General features: G+C 45.2%; 1 protein-coding gene across 1 annotated transcript; it reads left to right on the plus strand.

The window, feature by feature from the left end:
- The first annotated feature begins 881 nt into the window (after positions 1 to 881).
- Positions 882 to 24,980, plus strand: MRPL58 (mitochondrial ribosomal protein L58). Its single transcript, XM_069752151.1, has 6 exons — positions 882 to 1,083; positions 4,451 to 4,484; positions 8,282 to 8,341; positions 21,874 to 21,956; positions 23,551 to 23,720; positions 24,683 to 24,980. Exons 1-6 carry the CDS (start codon positions 946 to 948, stop codon positions 24,765 to 24,767), a joined length of 570 nt encoding a protein of 189 aa, XP_069608252.1. The 5' UTR covers positions 882 to 945; the 3' UTR covers positions 24,768 to 24,980.
- The last annotated feature ends 1,116 nt before the right edge of the window (positions 24,981 to 26,096 follow it).

Consider the following 26,096-nt stretch of genomic DNA (forward strand, 5'->3'; position numbering starts at 1 on the left):
CGGGGCCAGAGAATCCTCACAGCACAAAGTGTGTGCAATGTGAGGACTTGCAAGTCTGCAGTCACACAGAGTGACTGCAGACTTGAAATTAAAGACGGGACACAACCCCTTTAAGCTTTGTGATGAATTCGGAATTCCTGTTATAAACAAGTATCACAAATATGAGATTGCTGCGTATTTTTTGTAGGACATTTGGTCAGTTTTTTACCTCAGTATTTGTACACCAAAACCAGCAATAGGTGATAATACAGAAGTGGTGACGTGTTTCTAATAGGCCACGTTCACACGTTCAGTATTTGGTCAGTTTTTTACCTCAGTATTTGTAAGCCAAAACCAGGAGTGGGTGATAATACAGAAGTGGTGACGTGTTTCTATTATACGTTTCCTCTGACTGTTCCACTCCTGGTTTTGGCTTACAAATACTGATGAAAAATACTGACCGAATACTGAACGTGTGAATGTGGCTGTATACTCAGGAGGGTCAGTGTGAGCTAGCCCCTGCTATAGTGACCGCCATACTCCCACAGTACTTCCACTGTGACTGCCGCACGCCCACACCCTACACCTCTTCTTGCACAAGGCTGGGCTCTGTCCCACTCTACCATTTTCAGCAGTATGGGCTGAAGAATCTCAGTACACTATAACCAGGAAGGATATATTTATTTAATAAACTGGCATTACGTGTGTGCCTTATAGACACAACTAAAACAGACACAATAAGAACAGTTTCCCATAGCAACAATCAGACTACAGTTTCACTTTCTAACTTGCTGCAATAAAATACAAGCTGACAAGTTGCTATGGACAACAGCTTCATTTCCTGACTGGGCGCCGCCTTTCCACAGCAGCTCTTCTGAGGGGCGGAACTGAGCGCTCGTAGGTCTTCTTTCCAGACGGAAGATTAATGCTGTTGCACCGCGGACAGGAAGAGCTTTTACAGTCATCATGGCGACCGCCGCTTGGTTGCCTCGGTTGTCGGTGTTTCGGGCCCTCGGCCCCCTTAGTGTCCGGTCCTCGTCCTGCTTTCAGAGCGCCTATAGTTTAGATAAGTTGTATCCAGAGAGTAGTAACCGGACGTCAGAGGTGAGCGGGCGCTGCACGGTGTGTGATTGACAGCTGCTCCCACCAATGGGAGGCGTGTGCGGACTTGTCAGTGACCTCCAGGGGCTGCCATCATTGTGGTGACATTATACAATCTGTATCTTGTGTATTAGACGGTAGCAGGCTCCAGAATGTGGCCACTGCTTACCTCAGGAGATGACCACACTGCTCTACACTGCCGCACTTCTTTCCTTACAATTGCCACACTGTATTTCGACGAGATGGTTAAAGATCAGTATTTAGGAGGAGTATTTCCATCAGGTGGTCTACAGCTTGGGGCCCTCACCCCTTTTCACATCTAGTTTCCTAGCAAAGAACTACCCCTAATCCTTCCTATTTATTATCTGTCATGGTGTCCTACGTGGAAGTCAACCCACAGTCTGTCCATGCAGCCATGACCTCATCGCGTATAGATGATCGCCAATAGTGGCTGCTTCCTTCCCTATGACCGCGCCATCCTTGTCTATGGGCCTTGTCTGGGGTTGCAGCTCAGCACATTTACTTGGACAGGAGTGACGCTACTTCTATAATCATATACCGCTCCCTTAATAACTTACGAGGCTGAAGTTGGTTTCTTATTCGTTCAGTTTCTTATTCGGAGCTGAAGTTGGTTTCTTATTCGTCAGTTTCTTATTCGCCATTTTTTTCTTTTCTGTTTTTTATAGGGTTAACAACAAAAAATGATCATCACAATAATAAAAGACAATGCAGCGAGGAGCCCTGATGTGAATACACTTAAAAATGGCAACAAAAACAATAAAACTGGCACAAAAATGGGCATCAAAGTGGGCACCAAAGAGTGCTGAAGAAAGGGTTAAATGCCTTTGGGCCACTGATCTAACACTGCAGACATATAGAACAGGGCGCCCCACATCCAAACCAGTTATTTCCAACCTGGCCCAAATGGGTTCTGGGCATCAGAACTGGCATCAAAGTGGGCAGACAGTCAATTTTTGCCATTTGAATAAGTAACTGATGTTTTTAAGGGGTTAAATGCCTTTGGGTCACTGATCTGATGCACAAAATACACAGACAGCGATACCCTGCATCAAATCCACGTCCCTCCAGCCTGGCCCAAATGGGTTCTGGGCACCAGAACTGGCATCAAAGTGGGCAAACAGCCCATTTTCACAGATTTGAATAAGTAACTGATGTTTTTAAGGGGTTAAATGCCTTTGGGCCACTGGTCTGACACTTAAAATACACAGAGAGCGATGCCATGCATCAAACCCAGGTCCCTCCAGCCTGGCCCAAATGGGTTCTGGGCACCAGAACTGGCATCAAAGTGGGCAAACAGCCCATTTTCACAGATTTGAATAAGTAACTGATATTTTTAAGGGGTTAAATGCCTTTGGGCCACTGGTCTGACACTAAAAATATACAGACAGTGATGCCCTGCATCAAACCCAGGTCCCTTCAGCCTGGCCCAAATGGGTTCTGGGCACCAGAACTGGCATCAAAGTGGGCAAACAGCCCATTTTCTTAGATTTGAATAAGTAACTGATGTTTTTAAGGGGTTAAATGCCTTTGGGCCACTGATCTGACACTTAAAATATACAGATAATGATGCCCTGCATCAAATCCACGTCCCTCCAGCCTGGCCCAAATGGGTTCTGGGCACCAGAACTGGCATCAAAGTGGGCAAACAGCCCATTTTCTTAGATTTGAATAAGTAACTGATGTTTTTAAGGGGTTAAATGCCTTTGGGCCACTGGTCTGACACTTAAAATATACAGATAGTGATGTCCTGCATCAAATCCACGTCCCTCCAGCCTGGCCTAAATGGGTTCTGGGCACCAGAACTGGCATCAAAGTGGGCAAACAGCCCATTTCCACAGATTTGAATAAGTAACTGATGTTTTTAAGGGGTTAAATGCCTTTGGGCCACTGATACGACTCTTAAAATATACAGATAGTGATGCCCTGCACCAAATCCACGTCCCTCCAGCCTGGCCCAAATGGGTTCTGGGCACCAGAACTGGCATCAAAGTGGACAAACAGCCCATTTTCACAGATTTGAATAAGTAACTGATGTTTTTAAGGGGTTACATGCCTTTGGGCCACTGATCTGACACTTAAAATACACAGACAGTGATGCCCAGCATTCACTGTCTGTGAATTTTAAGTGTTGTATCAGTGGCCCAAAGGCATTTAACCCCTTAAAAACATCAGTTACTTATTCAAATATGTGAAAATGGGCTGTTTGCCCACTTTGATGCCAGTTCTGGTGCCCAGAACCCATTTGGGCCAGGCTGAAAAGACCTGGGTTTGATTCAGGGTATCACTGTCTATGTATTTTAAGTGTCGTATCAGTGGCCCAAAGGCATTTAACCTCTTAAAAACATCAGTTACTTATTCAAATCTGTGAAAATGGGATGTTTGCCACACTTTGATGCCAGTTCTGGTGCCCAGAACCCATTTGGGCCAGGCTGGAGGGACGTGGATTTGATGCAGGGCATCACTGTCTGTGTATTTTGTGCATCAGAACAGTGGCCCAAAGGCATTTAACCCCTTAAAAACATCAGTTACTTATTCAAATCTGTGAAAATGGTCTGTTTGCCCACTTTGATGCCAGTTCTGGTGCCCAGAACCCATTTGGGCCAGGCTGAAGGGACCTGGGTTTGATGCAGGGCATCACTGTCTGTGAATTTTAAGTGTCGTATCAGTGGCCCAAAGGCATTTAACCCCTTAAAAACATCAGTTACTTATTCATATGTCCAAAATTTACTGTCTGCCCAATTTGATGCCAGTTCTGATGCCCAGAACCCATTTGGGCCAGGCTGGAAATAACTGGTTTGGATGTGGGGCGCCCTGTTCTATGTGTCTGCAGTGTGAGATTAGTGGCCCAAATGCATTTAACCCTTTCTTCAGTGCTCTTTGGTGCCCACTTTGATGCCCATTTTGTGCCAGTTTTATTGTTTTTGTAGCAGTTTTTAAGCGTATTCACATTAAGGCACCTCACCGCATTGTATGTTATTATTGTGATGATTATTTTTAGTTGTTAAACCTATAAAAAACAGAAAAGAAAAAATTGCCGAATAAGAAACTGACGAATAAGAAACCAACTTCAGCTCCGAATAAGAAACTGAACGAATAAGAAACCAACTTCAGCTTCGTTAATAACTTTGGAAACACGTCTTCACATTTTGATTATCCAAATTGGATTTGCTCTGATGGAAATGCATATGAAATACCCCATGATATTGTTTTTCTTTTACTTTGATAAACTCTCTCCATTCATGTGTGCTACAAGTAATTAGGCAATGAAAGCACAAGGTTAGTATGGTATATTTTGCTTAAAACCTTTCATTTCACTCTACCATTTTTCCTTTTATTATCATTACTACAGGTAAGAAGACCGGATCTCATAGACATTCCTGTAGGTAAATAGTTTTTCTTTTAGTGGTTTGCACTATGTAATTGGGTCGTATGGTTATCCTGTATGATGTGGCTGTTAGTGGGGTAATAACACAAACATAAATGACCGATCCTTATTTGTATGATTGCTGGGCCCTCCACCGTTCATGAGAACAGGGGGCCCATGTGAAGGAAGCTGTAGTGCTTGTGTGTGACCATTGCTCATTTCACCTGTGTGGGATAGCTCGTGCACATGCAGAACCAACGCTCCCTTAGGCTATGTGCACACGTTGCAGATTTGTCTGTGGAATTTCCTTTGCAGATTCTGAATTTCTTGGCAGAAAACGCAGGTCAGAATCTGCACCTTTTTTTGGTCTGTGCACACTTTGCAGATCTTTGTGCAGATTTCTTCCTTTTTTTTTTTTTACCCCTGCAGATTTCTATTATACAACCCAAGAGAGCAGGCCCCAACCACGGATCTCCGTGCTCACGATCTGGCCAATTACTTCAAAGAAAAAATTGACCACATTCGACAGGAAATCATCTCCCAATCTCTTCATACCATGCACTGTCCTCCCTCCCCCACTGCATCTAGTTCACTCTCTCACTTTGAACCAGTTACAGAAGAAGAAGTAAGCAGGCTCCTTGCATCTTCTCGCCCGACCACTTGCACCAGTGACCCCATTCCGTCACATCTCCTCCAGTCCCTTTCCCCGGCTGTCACCTCTCACCTAACAAAAATATTCAACCTTTCTCTCACTTCCGGTATTTTTCCTTCCTCATTTAAGCATGCCATCATACATCCATTACTTAAAAAACCATCCCTCGACCAAAACTGTGCCGCTAATTATAGACCTGTCTCTAATCTTCCCTTTATCTCTAAACTCCTCGAACGCCTGGTCCACTCCCGTCTTACCCGCTATCTCTCAGATAACTCTCTTCTCGACCCTCTTCAATCTGGCTTCCGCTCTTTACACTCTACTGAAACTGCCCTCACTAAAGTCTCTAATGACCTACAAACCGCTAAATCTAATGGTCACTACTCCATGCTAATTCTCTTGGATCTCTCTACAGCATTCAACACTGTGGATCATCAGCTCCTCCTCACTATGCTCCGCTCCATCGGCCTCAAGGACACCGTTCTCTCCTGGTTCTCCTCCTATCTCTCTGACCGATCCTTCACTGTATGTTTTGCTGGTTCCTCCTCCTCTCACCTTCCCCTTACTGTTGGGGTTCCTCAAGGATCAGTCCTAGGCCCCTCCTCTTCTCGTTGTATACTGCCCCTATTGGACAAACAATCAGTAGATTTGGTTTCCAGTACCATCTCTATGCTGATGACACCCAATTATACACTACTGCTCCTGATATCTCGCCTGCCTTATTAGAAAACACCAGTGATTGTCTTACTGCTGTCTCTAACATCATGTCCTCCCTCTATCTGAAACTAAACCTGTCAAAAACTGAACTCCTCATGTTCTCTCCCTCTACTAACCTACCTTTGCCTGACATTGCCATCTCCGTGTGCGGTTCCACCACTACTCCAAAGCAACATGCCCGCTGCCTTGGGGTCATCCTTGATTCTGAGCGTTCATTCACCCCCCACATCCGATCACTGGCTCGCTCTTCTTATCTGCATCTCAAAAACATTTCTAGAATTCGCCCTTTTCTTACTTTCGACTCTGCAAAAACTCTTACTGTTTCACTTATTCATTCTCGTCTGGACTATTGTAACTCTTTACTAATTGGCCTCCCTCTTACCAAACTCTCCCCGCTCCAATCTGTCCTGAATGCTGCTGCCAGGATCATATTCCTCACCAACCGTTACACCGATGCCTCTACCCTGTGCCAGTCATTACACTGGCTACCCATCCACTCCAGAATCCAGTACAAAACTACTACCCTCATCCACAAAGCACTCCATGGCTCAGCACCACCCTACATCTCCTCTCTGGTCTCAGTCTACCACCCTACCCGTGCCCTCCGCTCCGCTAATGACCTCAGGTTAGCATCCTCAATAATCAGAACCTCCCACTCCCGTCTCCAAGACTTTACACGTGCTGCGCCGATTCTTTGGAATGCACTACCTAGGTTAATGCGATTAATCCCCAATCCCCACAGTTTTAAGCGTGCCCTAAAAACTCATTTGTTCAGACTGGCCTACCGCCTCAATGCATTAACCTAAAGATCCCTATGTGGCCTATTTAAAAAAAAAAAAAATACAACATAATCAGGTTTTTCGCATTATGTTCTCATTCACTTTATGCAGTTATTAGCCCTCTGTGTCTATACTGCTACATACTTAGGCAGATAACTGGTTCATGCAGCTTTACATGAACACCCGAGCCTTACACTATAGCTGGTCCGAATAACTAAAGCAATTGTTACCATCCACCTCTCGTGTCTCCCCTTTTCCTCATAGTTTGTAAGCTTGCGAGCAGGGCCCTCATTCCTCTTGGTATCTGTTTTGAACTGTATTTCTGTTATGCTGTAATGTCTATTGTCTGTACAAGTCCCCTCTATAATTTGTAAAGCGCTGCGGAATATGTTGACGCTATATAAATAAAAATTATTATTATTATTATTATATTATAGAATGGGTGCAGAAATGCAGCAGTTCTGCACAAAGAATTGACATGGTCCTTTTTTGAATCTGCTGCATTTTCTGTGTAGATTTTTCCGCACCATTAGCGCAGCATTTTTATTTTGCCATTGATTTACATTGTACTGTAAATCACTTGCAGATCTGCAGCGTTTCTGCGCGAAAAAAAAAGCTGCAGTTCTGCAGGAAATCTGCAACGTGTACACATACCCTTAGAAAGTAGACAGAGCGATGGTCACACATTCACACTACTGCTTTATGTACATAGCGGATATGGGACACCTATTCTTCTCAGTGAGAATCCCACAGCGATGATATATTTATCATCTATCCTGTGCAGTGTAAGTAAATGACACTTAAACATGCATTTTTGGTCCATTGATTTCAACTTGTGCTTCTATATGTGCTATTGCTGCACTACCTTCTGTAGGCCATGTCCTAGGAGAGTGTTTCTAGGGCTCTGTTCACATTTATTTTGGAGACGCAGTTGAAAGCATCGTTCTATTGTAACACTGTCAGATTAGATGAGAAGAATAGCACAAGGCTGTTTCTTCCATCAAGTCGATAAACGCTATGATTATACATAACAAGCCCCACTATAAATCAGTGTCAGTGCTTATCCTATATACTTCACCATTTTCTTTTATAATACCAGGATTGCTGCCAATTCCACATTTCATTGCAGTTTTTGTCACTTGCCGCATCATAAGCCCCACATGTACCTTTAGGCTAAGTTCACTCTTGATGTATTTGCTGCATTTTTTGTTCTGCACCAAAACCTGAGTGCTTGGCAGGAAAGAAGCTGTGGCAAAAGCACAGGTTTTGGTGCGTTTTTTTTTTTTTTTTATGCGTTTTTTCCATTCAATTAATTGGGTGAAAAACGCTGAAAGAAGTGACATGCTCTATGTCCAAAAAAAAGGTGCAAAGCACAAAATACCGATGACAAAAAAACCAATGTGTGTGTATGAGATTTTTTAAATCTTATAGACATAGCTGGTACTGTCAAATGCAGCTGAAAATTAGCATTAAAAAAGCAGCAAAAAAAATGCTGCAAAAACGCCCAGTGTGAAGCATAGCCTAAATGTTTAATACTGCGTATTAGGCATTTAATAAAATTTTCTTCAAAATTGCTGGTAAATGGCCCAAGAGGATGTTTGTCGCATGTCAGATATTATTGACAGATTAATGCTCTTTGTAACAAAATGTACAAATGTATGTTTTCAGATCGCCTCACCATTTCATACAGCAAGAGCAGTGGTCCTGGGGGACAGAACGTCAACAAAGGTGAGCGCACGTACACAAAATCTAGAAAAATGATACAGACTGACCCAAAATGAAGATTTCCACTGACACATGCAAAACTCCTAGGAATAGTCTTTACAAAAATGAATGACATGGCTGAATTTTGTATTGCATCTTTTTAGACTTCTGGTGCAGAGACCTTGTGGCTGTAATGTATCCCCTGACCGATACAGTCTGTGCATTCTTCTGCAGTTACAGTGAATGGCCACTTTATTAATGGCATCTGCCCTTTTCCAGTTGGAGTTTCCATGTATAGAAATTAGACAAGTGACCCCAAATTGGAGTGCAGCAGAAAATCATGCGGATAAAATGGGAAAATCAAGCAATAGTTATGAGTGGTAGATTTGCCAGCGTCAGCATTTTAACCCCTTTCTGACATCTGACATACTATCCCGTTGAGGCGGACTGGGCCCGTCAGACCACCGACGGGATAGTACGTCATGGGCGATCAGCCGCGCTCACGGGGGGAGCGCGGCCGGGTGTCAGCTGATTATCACAGCTGACATCCGGCACTATGTGCCAGGAGCGATCACGAACTGCTCCCGGCACATTGACCCCCGAAACACTGCGATCAAACATGATCGCAGTGTTCCGGCGGCATAGGGAAACATCATGCAGGGAGAGGGCTCCCTGCGTGCTACCCTGAGACCCTCAGAACAACGCGATGTGATCGCGTTGTTGAGAGGGTCTCCTACATCCTCCTCACTGCAGGCCCCCGGATCCAAGATGGCCGCTGGGTCCTGCAGGGAAGTGGCAAGCCTGCAACACTGCCTGTCAGATCGCTGATCTCACACCGTGCTGTGTACAGTGTCAGATCAGTGATCTGACAATATATAGTGATGTCCCACCCTGGGACTAAGTGAAAAAGGTAAAAAAATAAAAGGAAAACACTGTAAAAAAAAAATTCCTAAATGAAGAAGAAAAAAAATATCTACTATATAATTGGCTAAGGGTCACTTCCAACCAATCAGCGACGGGCACAGTCCGGAAGAAAATGGCCGCTCCTTACTCCCCGCAGTCACTGCCCGGCGCCCGCATACTCCCCTCCAGCCACCGCTAACACAGGATTAATGCCGGCGGTAACGGATCACGTTATGCCGCGGGTAACGAACTCCGTTACCACCGCTGTTAACCCTGTGTGTCCCCAACTTTTTACTATTGATGCTGCCTATGCGGCATCAATAGTAAAAAAAATGTAATGTTAAAAATAATTTAAAAAAAACAAAAAACCTGCTATACTCACCCTCCGTTGTCCGCCGAGTCGGCCGCCATCTTCCGTTCCCGGCGATGCATTGCGAAATTACCCAGAAGACTTAGCGGCCTCGCGAGACCGCTAAGTCAGCTGGGTAATTTCGCAATGCATCCAGGGAACAGAAGATGGCGGCAGCCGCGCCCTACAAGGGGCCTTCGGATCGGAAGGTGAGTGTGTTTATTTTTTAACCTGTGGCTGGGCAATATACTACGTAGCTGGGCAATATACTACGTAGCTGGGCAATATACTACGTAGCTGGGCAATATACTACGTGACTGGGCAATATACTATGTGGCTGGGCAATATACTACGTAGCTGGGCAATATACTACGTAGCTGGGCAATATACTACGTGACTGGGCAATATACTACGTGACTGGGCAATATACTACATAGCTGGGCAATATACTACGTAGCTGGGCAATATACTACGTAGCTGGGCAATATACTACGTAGCTGGGCAATATACTACGTAGCTGGGCAATATACTACGTGGCTCTGTGCTGTATAATACGTCACTGGGCAATATACTACGTGGCTCGGCAATATGCTAAGTCACTGGGCAATATACTACGTGGCTCTGTGCTGTATACTACGTCGCTGTACAATATACTACGTCACTGGGCAATATACTACGTGGCTGGGCAATATACTACGTGGCTGGGCAATATACTACGTGGACATGCATATTCTAGAATACCCGATGCGTTAGAATCAGGCCACCATCTAGTTACTCCTATAAATACATTTCTTTATGTAAATAAAAAAACAAACAATAAAAGCACACATATTTAAGGTACCGTCACACATAATTTCTTTAACGATATCGTTGCTTTTTGTGACGTAGCAACGATATCGTTAACGAAATCGTTGTGTGACAGCGACCAACGATCAGGCCCCTACTGGGAGATCGTTGGTCGCTGCGAATGATCAGGACCTTTTTTTTGGTCGCTGATCACCCACTGTCATCGCTGTATCGGAGTGTGTGACGCCAATCCAGCGATGTGTTCACTGGTAACCAGGGTAAATATCGGGTTACTAAGTGCAGGGCCGCACTTAGTAACCCGATATTTACCCTAGTTACCATTGTAAATGTAAAACAAAAAAAAAAAACACTACATACTCACATTCCGGTGTCTGTCACGTCCCTCGCCGTCAGCTTCCCGCACTGACTGTGAGCGCCAGCCGTAAAGCACAGCGGTGACGTCACCGCTGTGCTTTATGGCCGGCGCTCAGTCAGTCCGGGAAGCTGACGGCGAGGGACGTGAAAGACACCGGAATGTGAGTATGTACTGTTTTTTTTTGTTTTTTTGGTTTTTTTTTACATTTTCAATGGTAACCAGGGTAAACATCGGGTTACTAAGCGCGGCCCTGCGCTTAGTAACCCGATGTTTACCCTTGTTACCCGGGGACTTCGGCATCGTTGGTCGCTGGAGAGCTGTCTGTGTGACAGCTCTCCAGCGACCACACAACGACTTACCAACGATCACGGCCAGGTCGTATTGCTGGTCGTGATCGTTGGTAAATCGTTTAGTGTAACGGTACCTTTAGTATCGCTGCGTCCGTAACGACCCAACCTATAAAACTGTCCCACTAGTTAACCCCTTCAGTGAACACTGTAAAAAAAAAAAAAAAAAAGCAAAAAGCAATGCTTTATCATCATACCGCCGAACGAAAAGTGGAATAACACGCGATCAAAAAGACGGATATAAATAACCATGGTACCGCTGAAAACGTCATCTTGTTCCGCAAAAAACAAGCCACCATACAGCACCGTCAGCGAAAAAATAAAAAGTTATAGCTCTCAGAATAAAGCGATGCAAAAACAATTAATTTTTATTTAACATACTTTTTATCGTATAAAAGTGCCAAAACATAAAAAAAGATATGAGGTAACGCTGTAATCGTACTGACCCAAAGAATAAAACTGCTTTATCAATTTTACCAAACGCAGAACGGTATAAACGCTCCCCCCCCCCCCCCCAAAAAAAAAAAAAAATCATGAATTGCTGGTTTTTGTACATTCTGCCTAACAAAAATCGGAATAAAAAGCGATCAAAAAATGTCACGTACCCTAAAATGGCACCAATGAAAACGTCAACTCGTCCCCAAAAAACATGACCTCACATGACTCTGTGGGCCAAAATATGGAAAAATTATAGCTCTCAAAATGTGGTGATGCAAAACTATTTTTTGCAATAAAAAGCGTCTTAGTGTGTGACAGCTGCCAAACAAAAATCCGCTATAAATGGTAAATCAAACCCCCCTTTATCACCCCCTTAGTTAAGTAAAAATAATAAAATAAAAAATGTATTTACTTCCAGGTTTCCTATCGCCACGACAGCACCCACAACGAGAGAGGGGATCCGCCCACCTTCCGGACAGGAACCTACAGGTTAAAAAGGGGCGGTCCCCCTCGCCCTCCAGTTTGGGTTCCTGTCCGGACGGCGGGAGCCTACAGGTCTCGTTCACCTACCCGGGTCCGCCAAGCCTCTGTGCGGTGTCCAGGTGAGAACGGCAGAGTCGGGGGCCCGGAAGCAGTGTCGGGGGAAGTCCTGTGTTCAGCTTCCCCCCTCGTCTGGCAAGGAGCGGCATGGCCGAGCGTTCGAAGTGGCGTTCCCGGGGGAAGGCACGCCGCCCTGGGTCGTCCACACACGCGCGACGCTGCGGGAGCAGGTCGGCGCTTATGACCCGGAAGTGATCTAACGACTTCCGGAGGAGGCCGGGAGGAGGAGCGCGGGACCTTTGAAAAGAAGGCAGCGCTTGGTGAGTGGTGTGCTGCAACATGTCTTCCACAGGAGACGCCGAACACCGACAGTTAGGAGATCAGAGGAGGAGCAGGGGATCTCGTAATGGAGATGTGGCACGCGGGCAGCAGGACCCTGACAACCCGACGTCACGTCGCACCTCACCCCCTCAGAAACCGGTACTCTAATTTCATCAGCAGTGGTGAGTGTTATATCTGAGCCACTGGCTGATACAATTGTCTTCTATACTATGCTTTGTTATAGGGGAAGAAGGTCTCAAAGTCTAAACATAAGCAGTGTGCGTTATGCACGGAGCCACTACCTGACACCTATGTAAAGAAATTATGTCAGACGTGTATATGCCGTACGTTAGAGGAAGAGGCCCCCCTCCGTGTATCGGATTTGAGGGAAGTAATTAGGGAAGAAATAAAATCTTCCCTTAAATCTAAGCGGCATGAGAAGAGTAATATGGAAATGGTATCCGATTCCAGCCCTTCGTTGCAAGAGGGCGAGTGCTCGGAGAGTTCATCACCATCCTCCTCAGATGAGGAGGGAAGGCCTTGCTTTGCCACCGATAATATGGAGACTTTAATTAATTAAGGCAGTCCGTGCGACTATGGGTGTGGCTGAGAGTAAAGAACCGAAAACAACCCAGGAGATCATGTTCGCAGGGCTGAGCCAGAGAAGTCGCAAAGCTTTCCCGGTGGTAGATACCATTAAAGATTTGGTCAAACGGGAGTGGGACAAGCTGGATAAAGGGTTCTTACCTTCGGCCGCAAAAAGAAGGTACCCCTTTGAGGATGACACCTTATCCCAGTGGATGAAGATCCCAAAAGTAGATGCGGCAGTAGCCTCTACCTCTTAAACAGCCTCGCTACCATTAGAGGATGTAGGACTCCTTAAAGATCCTTCAGACAGGAAGGCTCCTTAAGAAGGTGTGGGAAGCATCATCTGGAGCCTTTAAGCCCGCAATCGCAGGCACCTGTACAGCAAGATCAGTAATGGTCTGGGTGACTCAGCTGGAGGAACAGCTTAAAGCAAAAGTACCCAGGGATAAATTGTTAAACTCCCTGTCTCAGGTCAGAGAAGGAGCGGCTTATCTAGCGGATGCCTCGATTGATTCCCTGAAATTGGCTGCAAGATCGGCGGGTCTCTCAAATGCAGCCCGACGGGCACTTTGGTTAAAGACCTGGAAGGGAGATGCTCAGGCAAAAGCCAAATTGTGCTCCATTCCGGGTAGGGGTGAGTACCTATTCGGGCCGGTGCTGGATGACATCCTTGCAAAGGCAGAAGACAGAAAGAAGGGTTTTCCTAAAACATTTAATCACACTTTTAGGAATGCCTTCCGGAGACGCATGCCCTTCAGAAAATTCCAGTCAGACCAGCAGGGATATAATCGTGACTGGGAGACGTCGGACCAAAAGAAGAAAGGTGGATACTATAAAAACCCTTCGTCCTTCTCAAGACGTAGGCGTAATTATAGATAGAACAGATCTGCCAGTAGGGGGAAGACTACGGTTCTTCTCAGCAGAATGGAAAAGGATAACTTCTAGCGCCTGGATAATGGGAGTAGTCGAGTCAGGATTAAAATTAGAATTTTTGAGAACTCCCCCAAAACATTTTGTTATAACATCACTGGACACTCCGGCCCAACAACAGGCCTTAGAATTAGAGATTCAACAATTGCTTACAAAGCGAGTTATTGAAGAAGTACCGAAACATCAGGAGAAGACGGGCTTTTATTCTCCGCTATTCTTAATCTCTAAACCTGATGGGTCCTTTAGGACTATCATAAATTTACGTAAATTGAATAAATATCTTCAGTACCACGCTTTTAAGATGGAATCCATTAAATCAACAACTAAGCTTTTGTTTCCTAGGTGCTACATGTCTGTCTTGGATCTAAAAGATGCGTACTACCATCTTCCAGTTCACAGAAATCACCAGCAATTCCTCAGGATGGCGGTATGGGTAAACCATCAGATTAAACATTTTCAATTTTTAGCAATGCCCTTTGGCCTGTCCATGGCACCTAGAGTTTTTACGAAAGTTGTATCGGAAGTAATGGCCCATATCAGGGAAAAGGAAACCCTTGTAGTGCCCTATTTAGACGATTTTTTAATAGTCGGAAATTCAATTGCTCAGTGTACGGCTAGGGTAAATGCCATAATATCATCCCTACAGGAACTCGGATGGATAATCAACTGGAAAAAATCAAAACTAGAGCCAACAAGACGTCAAATGTTCTTAGGAGTTCTTCTAGACTCAGAAGATCAGTCATCCTTCCTACCAGAAGAAAAGAAGCAGAAGATCATTCAAAGGATCACGGCTGTAAGGAAAGTTCCAAACTTAAGTTTAAGAGACGCAGTGTCTCTACTAGGATCTTTGACTGCGTGTATATCGGCGGTGAGATGGGCTCAGGCTCATACCCGAATGCTTCAATACGAGGTTCTTCAAGCAGAGAAAGATCTTCACGGTGTTCTGAGCAGAAAGTGCAGTCTATCACCCGCCACTCTTCACGATCTGAGATGGTGGCTCAATCTGGCAAATTTGTCAAAAGGAGTTCTCTGGACCATCACTCCGGACAACGTAATTACAACAGATGCCAGTCCGTTCGGTTGGGGAGCCCATATGGGAGACATTCTAACCCAAGGGCGATGGTCGATTCAAGAGTCCCAGAATTCCTCAAATCTAAGAGAGCTTACTGCAGTCAAACAGGCTCTTCTTTGCTTACTATCATCCCTGAGGAATTCACATGTACAGATACAAACAGACAATATGACTGGTGGCCTACATCAATCATCAGGGGGGGACAAGATCTCGATCCCTAATGACCACTACAGCACAGATATTGTCTTCGGCCGAGAATCACTTACAATCTCTGTCGGCAGTTCATATAAAAGGGGTACTCAACATAGAGGCGGACTATCTCAGTCGCCATTCCCTTCGTCAGGGAGAGTGGTCCCTAAACCAACACATATTCGATCAAATAGTCAATTTGTGGGGATTGCCGATAATAGATCTATTTGCTACGAGGAAGAACAGGAAGGTCAGGAGGTTCGCATCCTTACAGATAGCAGACCAACCATTCATAGTGGATTCCCTTCGTGTCCGTTGGGACTTCCAGCTGGCATATGCCTTTCCCCCTATGTGTCTGATTCCGATAGTTCTCAGGAAGATCCGGGAGGAAGGAGCCAGAGTAATCCTAATTGCCCCCTTCTGGCCCAGGAGGCCTTGGTTTTCTCTCCTCAGGACAATGTCTGTGACCGATCCCTGGGTGCTACCAGTAGTTCCGGAACTCCTCTCTCAAGGTCCATTTCGTCATCCAAATTTGGAGACTCTTCACTTAACGGCTTGGAACTTGAGAGGGAGCTTCTGAAGGAGAGAGGGTTCTCTAATGCTTTAATTACTACCTTGTTGAAAAGCAGGAAGGAAGTTACTACAAAGATCTATACAAAAATTTGGAAAAAATTCCTTATGTTTTATCAGCAGCCATTAGGAGACAAGGCTCCGATTTCAGCTATTTTAGAATTCCTTCAGAAAGGCTGGGAATTGGGTTTAGCAATCAACACTCTAAGGGTTCATGTTTCAGCCTTGGGAGCTCTATATAACAGTGATATAGCTGGTAATAGATGGGTTGCTAGGTTTATTAAGGCATGTCAGCGTTCTAACCCAATCCATATTGTAAGAATACCCCCTTGGGATCTAAATTTGGTGCTTGAAGCGTTGACCGAACCTCCTTTTGAGCCATTAGACTCTATTTCGATAAAAAATTTAACTTTAAAGACGGCTCTACTTTTAGCATTAACGTCTGCCAGGAGGGTCAGTGATATACATGCGTTATCAGTAGATCCTCCCTATCTAATAGTTCTCCAGGATAAGATTGTCTTAAAGCCTGATCCTGCATATTTACCAAAAGTAGCAACTAAATTTCATAGAAGTCAGGAGATTTATTTACCATCTTTCTATGAAAATCCAGGTTCAGAAGAGGAGAAAAAATATCATACCCTAGATGTAAAAAGGGCGATATTAGAATACCTGGATAGGACACAAAGCTGGAGACAGAGTAGGGCTCTGTTTATTTCTTTCCAGAATCGGAAAAAGGGTTCTGGTGTCACGAAGAACTCTATCGCTAGATGGATTAGAGAAGCGATATGTCTTGCCTACTCTGCCAGGGGAGTAACACCACCAGAAGGCATCAGGGCGCACTCCACTCGGGCCATGGCATCATCCTGGGCGGAGAAGGCAGATGTCCCCATTGAAATGATATGTAAGGCGGCAACTTGGTCATCACCTTCCACCTTTTATAAGCACTATCGCCTTGATCTATCCGCTAATTCCAGCTTACAGTTTGGCCGTTCAGTACTTAGTGCTGTGGTCCCTCCCAGTTAAATAGTCTTTGAAAGTCTCTCGTTGTGGGTGCTGTCGTGGCGATAGGAAAACCGGTTTTTACGTACCGGTAATAGGATTTTACAGAGTCCACGACAGCACCCATACATTCCCCCCCCGTATTTAATTACTTATTCTTGCACTCTGTTGGAAGGTGTGCCTTAGAGATCACTCTATAGAGGTGGTGGTATTTAGTAATGTTTAAGATAATATTGTCATGTACTGATGCATTAGCGGTATCCCTTGTACTCTGGAACACAAACTGGAGGGCGAGGGGGACCGCCCCTTTTTAACCTGTAGGTTCCTGTCCGGAAGGTGGGCGGATTCCCTCTCTCGTTGTGGGTGCTGTCGTGGACTCTGTAAAATCCTATTACCGGTACGTAAAAAACGGTTTCCTGTTAGGGTTAGGGTTGGGGCTAAAGTTATGGTTAGGGTTGGGGCTAAAGTTGGGGTTAGGGTTTGGATTATGTTTACGGTTTGGTTAGAGGTGTGTCAGGGTTAGGGGTGTGGTTAGGATTAAGGGTGTGTTGGGGTTGGGATTAGGGTTAGTGGTGTGGTTAGGGTTAGGGGTTTGTTGGGTTAGGGTTGAAGTTAGAATTGGGGGTTTCCACTGTTTAGGCACATCAGGGGCTCTGCAAACGCAACATGACGTCCGATCTGAATTCCAGCCAATTCTGCGTTGAAAAAGTAAAATGGTGCTCCTTCTCTTCCGAGCTCTGCTGTGCGCCCAAACAGTGGTTTACCCCCACATATGGGGTATCGGCAGGGCCGTATTTGCCACTAGGCATTTGAGGGCACGTGCCTAGGGTGGGACAATGCGGGGGGCGGCACCTGAGCAAGTTTTTTTTCTGTTTTTTTTTAAAGTCTGGGGTCACCTCCCGACCGGCCGCCTGCCTGCCTGCCTCCTTGAAGACGTCATACTCACCCTACTCCAGCAATGCCTGGTCTCAGCTCCGGCAGCTCGTCCTGTGTGAGTGGTCACGTGGTACCGCTCATTAAGGTGATGAATATGGATGCATATTCATGACCTTAATGAGCGGTACCACATGACCACACGAAGAAGGTGCTGTGTCGGGAGAGAGATGGAGGGATGTCCGGTGGGGTGCGGTAAAGGTGAGTATGACAGACAGGGAGGACGGGGGGGGGAGGATGAAGGAGGACGGGGAGCCGAGCCATGCGAGATGCAAGATGGGAGCCGAGCCATGCATACAGGATGGGAGGTGGGGGGGTGAGATGAGCTATGCATACAGGAGGGGGGAGATGAGCCATGCATACAGGATGGGAGGGGGAGATGAGCCATGCATACAGGATGGGAGGGGGAGATGAGCCATGCATACAGGATGGGGGGGAGATGAGCCATGCATACGGGATAGGAGGGGGGGTGAGATAAACCATGCATACAGGATGGGAGGGGGGGTGAGATGAGCCATGCATACAGGATGGGAGGGAGGGTGAGATGAAGGATGGGAGGGGGGGGATGAGCCATGCATACAGGATGGGAGGGGGGGAGCAGAGCCATGCGCACACAGGATGGGGGGGGAGATGAGCCATGCATACAAGATGGGAGGGGGCCATTATGCAGTATGGAGCATCATGTGTGGCCGTTATGCAGTATGGAGCATCATGTGTGGCCATTACACAGTATGGAGCATCATGTGGGGCCATTATACAGTATGGAGCATCATGTGGGGCCATTATACAGTATGGAGCATCATTTGGGGTCATTATACAGTATGGAGCACTGTGCAGTCATTATACAGTATTGAGCATCATGTGGGGCCATTGTACAGTATGGGGCACTGTGGCCATTATACAGTATGGAGCATCATGTGTGGCCATTATACAGTATGGAGCATCATGTGTGGCCATTATACAGTATGGAGCATCATGTGTGGCCATTATACAGTATGGAGCATCATGTGTGGCCATTATACAGTATTGAGCATCATGTGGGGTCGTTATACAGCATGGAGCACTGTGTGGCCATATTTTTTTTTTGTTTATGAAACAGTGTGATCAGCAGTACTAAATGGGTGTGGTTGGGACGTGGATATGGGTGTGACTAGTTGTGAAATGGGTGTGGTCAGAGGCGTAGCCTAAACTTTTATCCCTCTTTCCCTTCAAAAGTTGGGATGTATGATACCGCATTTGCCGGATCGCGGCAAGTGCCGCCAATGTCCACAAATCCCATAGGAAATGAATGAAGCCGAACGCAGTGTTGCCATAAGTGATCCGTTACGCGGCAGATGCGGAAAAACTGCCCGATCTGCTGCAAAAGGCTACTTTCATATCAGTGATTTTTGCCAAAGTCACTGCCGATAGTGTCATACTTACCAAAGGGGGAGGCAGCACTAAAAGTGCCTAGGGCAGAAGAAACTCTGAATACAGCCCTGGGTATCGGCATACTCGTGACAAATTGGACAACAACTTTTGCGGTCCAATTTCTCCTGTTACCCTTGAGAAAATAAAAATTCAAGGGCTAAAAAATAATTTTTGTGGGAGAAAAATGATTTTTTATTTTTACGGCTCTGCGTTATAAACTGTAGTGAAACTCTTGGGGGTTCAAAGTTCTCACAACACATCTAGATAGACCCCCCAAGGAACTTAGTTTCCAAAATGGGGTCACTTGTGGGGGGTTTCCACCGTTTAGGCACATCAGTGGCTCTGCAAACGCAACATGACGCCCGCAGACCATTCCATCAAAGTCTGCATTCCAAAGCACCATTTCTTCCCTTCCGAGCCCCGGCGTGTGCCCAAACAGTAGTTTTCTCCCACATATGGGGTATCAGGGTACTCGGGACAAATTGGACAACAACTTTTGGTGTCCAATTTCTCCTGTTACCCTTGGGAAAACACAAAACTGGGGGCTAAAAAATCATTTTTGTGGGGATTCAAAGTTCTCACAACACATCTAGATAAGTTCCTCAGGTGGTCTAGTTTCCAATATGGCGTCACTTGTGGGGGGTTTCCACTGTTTAGGCACATCAGGGGCTCTCCAAACAACATGGCGTCTGATCTCAATTCCAGCCAATTCTGCTTTGAAAAAAGTCAAACGGTGCTCCTTCCCTTCCGAGCTCTGCCATGCGCCCAAACAGTGGTTTACCCCCACATATGGGGTATCGGTGTACTCTGGACAAATTGCACAACAACTTTTGGGGTCCAATTTCTCCTGTTACCCTTGGTAAAATAAAACATTTTTTTTAAACATTCCAAAAATTCCTGTGAAGCACCAGAAGGGTTAATAAACTTCTTAAATGTGGTTTTGCGCACGTTGAGGGGTGCAGTTTTTAGAATGGTGTCACTTTTGGGTATTTTCTATCATATAAACCCCTCAAAGTGACTTCAAATGTGAGGTGGTCCCTAAAAAAAAAAAATGGTGTTGTAAAAATGAGAAATCGCTGGTCAAATTTTAACCCTTATAACTCCCTGACAAAAAAAAATTTGGTTCCAAAATTGTGCTGATGTGAAGTAGACATGTGGGAAATGTTACTTATTAAGTATTTTGTGTAACATATCTCTGTGATTCAAAGTTGGAAAAATGCGAAATTTTCGAAATTTTTGCCAAATTTCCGTTTTTTCCACAAATGCAAGTAATATCAAAGAAATTTTACCACTCTCATAAAGTACAATATGTCCCGAGAAAACAATATCAGAATCACTGGGATCCGTTGAAGCGTTCCTGAGTTATAACCTCATAAAGGGACAGTGGTCAGAATGTAAAAATTGGCCCGGTCAATAACGTGCAAACCAACCTTGGGGGTATAGGGGTTAAAAAGAATCAAGAATATACCGAGAATAGTGTGAGCAAGGATAAACGCCCAAGTAATGGGGATCCTGTGTATGTAACCAACTTGACAAAAGGGGCTAAAGCATAGTGAGAATCGTTCTGGCAAACAGCTAGTGCACGGAGTAGTTAATTGCAGCCAAATACAATGCTAGTGCTGCAACAAACATATCCGACATACAACTAGATCTGCACAGATGGGATCTAACAACAATCAGCTAGTGCCATTACCGACTTAGGGAAATAAAACGGCAAGACTCCAGTGAGCACAAGAGGGCACAAAAGGGATTACTGAGCAGTGTAATAAAACTGTGTGGTCTGATCAATAGATTTGTTGTTCCAATTAACCCTTCCTGTCAGGTATCAGGTTAGTGGTGGAGTGATGGTAGTGGGCATGTTTTCTTGGCACTCTCTGGACCCTCTGATACCTTTTGATGGATGCTTTGACGGTGTGGCTTACCTAGGCATCGTGATTTACCAGGTCAATCCCTTTATGGGAGTTGTTTGCCGTATTCCAGAAGGACACTTTCAGCAGGACAATGTGGCATGTTACAAGGGTTATATAATCATAGATTGGTTCTCTGAACGTCACTGTCCCAGATCTTAATCGTGATCATCTCGGAGACCAGGTAGAATATGACGTTTACAGCAGGTCTGTATTTCTATCTAATTTACAGTACAGACCAAAAGTTTGGACACACCTTCTCATTTAAAGATTTTTCTGTATTTTGATGACTATGAAAATTGCACATTCACAAGGTGTGTCCAAACTTTTGATCTGTACTGTATGTCTAAATAAATTATCACGGATCTAAAGACCAACAGAGATCCAATGTACTAAAGGACTACCTGTGATAAGCTGGCCATGGCACCGCAGCAAAGGTGCAAACATAGAAGCAGCCCCAGCACCATCCACATGTTGTGTCCTTTGTGTTTTACAGGTAACACCCAATCTTGGACATTTAATCCTAAAGTTGCCATTGTCATTGTCAGGATCATGATAGCATCATGCTGATAGGTTCCAATGGCAGCTAGATTTTATTTAGATAAATGAGCTATCCAAAATGCCAAGTCCCCACTGATCCATAAATAAAGTGGCAGTATATGAACGTTTTGCTCCACAGAGACTTTTTCACACTTTTAATTTTGAGCCTCGGAGGAGTGCAGGGCTCAGCTGAGCACTTCCATTCCTTTATGCTAGTGATGGGTGTCAAAAGTTTGTGAAAATGGTATTTTACTTCTGTCTTATGAGAGGGTCAGGCTGCTGATCACATAATTGGAGAACTGAATGCTATAATTCTGGCAATTTTCTGTGTAACTTGGTGTCTCATAACTTTACACAGTTAACACAAAGGCTGAAATACGATTCCACTTGTCCTCAGCTGACTGGATTCCAGAAGAGGTGAGGGAGAAGGTCTCTGTCCAGGTAAGTGGTTCTTGGATGGTTGGACTGTTTAGATATTGGACAAATATAAAGATGGTATGTTAACTGCTGTTCACACAGACACTTCAGTCATATGTGAGTTACCATAAATACTTAGTATAAGACGAGGCACCTAATTTTGCCACGGAAAACTGGGTAAGCTTATTGACTCGAGTATAAGCCGGGTGTGCATTGTCCCCTCATCCCTGTCCTGCTATGCGTATCTCACCCCGTCCTGTCCTGGTATGTGTGGCTCACCCCTGTCCTCTCCTGGTATGCGTGGCTCACTCCCGCCCTGTCCTGGTATGCGTGGCTCCCCCCGTCCTGTCCTGGCATGCATGGCTCACCCCTGTTCTGTCCCGGTATGCGGGGCGCTCCCCGTCCTGCCTTGGTATGTGTGGCTCCCCCCGTCCTGTACCTGTGTGTGCCTGGCTCACCCCCCCATCCTGTCCTGGTATATGTGGCTCTAACCACCCACCAACCCCGCCCCCACACCATCCCATCATTGTATGCATGGCTCCCCCAGTCCGTCATTGTATGCATGGCTCCCCCAGTCCCGCCGTTGTATGTATAGCTTCCCAGGTCCCATTGTATGCATGCATGGCTCACCCCCGTCCCGTCATTGTGTGTGTGTGGCTTCCCCCCCATCCCAGTATGCAGGCTTCCTATTACGAAAAAAACATCCTACTCACCCTCCTCCTCCACGCCATTGCACCATCTGGTTCCGGCTTCCAGCAGTTCTTCCTGTGCTGAGCGATCACGTGGCACCGCTCATTATGGTAATGAATATGCGCTCCACACCTATGGGAGTGGAGACATGCGCATATTCATTACCTTAAAGAGCGGTGCCATGTGATCGCTCAGCACAGGAAGAACTGCCGGGACCAACAAGATGATGCGCAGGCACAGAGGAGGGTGAGTAGGATGTCTTCTGGAAGCCAACGGCAGAGGGTGTCACTATGCGCTATAAGAGAAATGAATATTAATTTCTCTTTAGCAGCTGCACAGTTACAGCCTCAGACTCGGACTCCTGCCTCTGTCACTCGCTGCTCCCCTCCCCCGCTGGCTTTCTGGACAATGACTCGTGTATAAGCCAAGGGGGGTGTTTTCAGCACAAAAAATGTGCTGAAAAACTTTGCTTATACACGAGTATATACGGTATATATCTGCTGCTGCTCTGGAATTTTTAGGAGGAATAGTATATGTGGGAATTCTCACCTTCAGTTTTTTATATAGGAAGTGAGGAATGAGCCATTGTGGGTGACCTCTGGTGATGGCATAGCAACATAATAAAAAATGAGTGTGCATGACATAATCCAACATGTGCAGTCCAAGTTTTCCCACCATCTGTTATCGACGGAGAGCCAGGACATCCCGATAGGTTTTAGATGGCTTTCTTGTCCCATAGAAATCTGCGTGTTTGGCTGGTGTTCATCCTATGTATGTGGTCACCTTAATGTTTTGTGATTTCAGCTACTTTCTTGTGTGCAATGTAGAAGTGAATGGGCAGCACCAAAGACAACCCTTTAAGTTCTGTATATATCAGCATTTTGGGATAATTGTGCTTCATTGCTTATTCCATTCCTGTATTATCTAGAATAAGAACCGCATAAACCGCAATGGAGAACTAATTGTCACATCAGAAGTGAGCCGGTACCAAATGCGAAACTTGGCTGATTGCCTAGATAAAATCCGGTCTATGATTTCTGAAGCCAACCAGAAGCCAAAACCTGTGTCGAAAAAAGATGCTGAACTACGGCAAATGAGGTATTTTCACTCGTTAGAGGACTAGAAATGGATTTTTGCTTACATGTGGGGGTATCTGTTTCTATTCAAGCCAATCTGTCTGCTTAAGGTGCTTTTACACTGCACCATTATCGGGAATGAGCATTTCTAGGAACCCTAAACTTTGGACAATCGATCACGCTATGGAAACAGGCTGCCAATCACCTGACAAATGGTCTAGACGCTCATTCGTCTTTTGATTTGCCTAAAAGATGTCCATCTCGGCAGCACATTCTTTGTACACAGAACCTGTGCTGCTGAGAACAATAGCAGCCCATGCGTACAGAATGATCTATAACTGATGATTAATCTGTCGTGGTCTGCTTGTACAAACCGGTTATTAACCGATTGCCAAATAGCAAACATGTTGATGATTTGCAATTATTTAACACCACTGTTCTACTGATGTAAATGCACCTTTTTAGTATGCTGCATGAAAGGGCAGCATATTACCACTAAAGATCTGTTCTCCTAGTAGCCAAACGGCCAGAAAAGTAATTCTGATATAAAACATAAAATAGGACCATCTAATATTGCACTTAAGCCGAATTCAGACATCTGAGAAACATGGTCAGTGTACGGTCTGCACTGCACGCATTGGTTGTGGGTCTCCTGACCTAAACTTGGTAACCTCCTAGGCATGTATGAGGCTGTCACATTCAGACCAGGGGACCTGCAGCCAATTCGTGCATTACTGTCCGGACAAATGGACCCTGTTTCTCGGATGTCTGATGGGATGGGATTTCTGCTGTGGCGACTTCCAGCAGGTGTTTTTATTCTGATCAGTTGAGAACTGGTCAATATCAGCACTTAGTATAAGTGTTTCTTCTACACAGGTCTATGTTCTCTTCTTTATTTTTATGCCAAACAGCATTTGATTCCAGGAAACAGCCATGCTATTTAGCTCTCCTTTATGTAATTGTTACATCTTATTTTATCTGCAGGTTGGAAAATGCAAACAGAGAACGCCTGCGGCAGAAGAAGATGAATTCTTCAGTAAAGCAGAGTCGTAGTATAAGCTTGGACTGACTATAGGACAAGGCTCACATATTTTCATTTCTCTGTAACATGGTTTTCCCAGTTGTGGCAAAATGATGATAATAATGGAGGCTTGTCTTGTGCCCTGAATTCCTGCAGACATCATTTGATTCACAAGGAATGCTGGATGATACCGTGATCTAGCATGTGGTATCCACACCTAGAGTAACACTTATGGCCAATAAAAGCTACTTAATAAACTTATGTATGAGATGCTGGTGTCACCTTTGTCCAAAGGATAGAAAACTGTGCTTTGTGTATGTTGTGAATGTCGGTAAAAAACAGATACCATATATACTCATGTATAAGCTGAGTTTTTCAGCACCTTTTTTTTTGCTGAAAAGGACACCGATCGGCTTATAATCGAGTCATGGTCCCAATTACCTGTTCTCCGATGCAGTGCGAAGGTCCCCGGTGTCTCCAGATCGTCTGCGTGCTCCCCTGCAGCCTCGGTAAATATTCTGGTGGCTGCTGACAGGGCCCGCGGTCGGCATTGGCATCAGGACAAGTGCCAGGGTCCTGAGCAGGAGGGGACACCAGCGCACTTTGGAGGCCAGGTGCCTGTGCCACCGCTTGCTCAGGCTCCGGGCACTTGCGATATTCACCTGTCCCCGTTCCACCGCCGCGCTGTCGTCCGGGTCCTCTGGCTGTGACGTTCAGGTCAGAGGGCGCAATGACGTGATTAGTGTGCGCCCTCTGCCTGGACAGTGAGAGAGAGGGGTGACGCTGAGGAGCAGCGGGCAGCGACGAGTGGTATGTCATTTTTTTTTTTTTTTTTTATTGCAGCAGCAATATAGGGTACATGATCAGCATAAACTGCATTATATGAGCATCTTATGGAGCCATCATCAACTTTATGGAGCATTATATGGGGCATATTTTTGTATGGAGCATCTTATGTGGCCCATCATCAACTTCATGGAGCATTATATATGGGGTATATCTTTTTATGGAGCATCTTATGGGGCCCATCATTAACTTTATAGTGCCTGGGTCCTCAAAATTCTTAAACAGGGCCAGTTCACGTTCCCTCAGACCATTGGAGGGCCGGAATATAGTTTAAAAAAAAAACTATTAACACATTCCTATGCACACTGCACATATCTTATTTTGAAGTAAAAAAAAAAAAACGGAACAAATACAGTGGGGCAAAAAAGTATTTAGTCAGTCAGCAATAGTGCAAGTTCCACCACTTAAAAAGATGAGAGGCGTCTGTAATTTACATCATAGGTAGACCTCAACTATGGGAGACAAACTGAGAAAAAAAAATCCATAAAATCACATTGTCTGTTTTTTTAACATTTTATTTGCATATTATGG

The sequence above is a fragment of the Ranitomeya imitator genome, chromosome 2 (genome assembly GCF_032444005.1).
Source record: "Ranitomeya imitator isolate aRanImi1 chromosome 2, aRanImi1.pri, whole genome shotgun sequence".
In the NCBI taxonomy this organism is placed as follows: domain Eukaryota; kingdom Metazoa; phylum Chordata; class Amphibia; order Anura; family Dendrobatidae; genus Ranitomeya; species Ranitomeya imitator.

Excerpts from the sequence above, each read along its gene's own strand:
- MRPL58 (XM_069752151.1), top strand. The coding sequence starts at position 946 with ATGGCGACCGCCGCTTGGTTGCCTCGGTTGTCGGTGTTTCGGGCCCTC. Across the intron at positions 4,485-8,281 it reads TCTCATAGACATTCCTGTAG|ATCGCCTCACCATTTCATAC; the intron begins GTAAATAGTTTT and ends GTATGTTTTCAG. Across the intron at positions 23,721-24,682 it reads GCTGAACTACGGCAAATGAG|GTTGGAAAATGCAAACAGAG; the intron begins GTATTTTCACTC and ends TTTTATCTGCAG.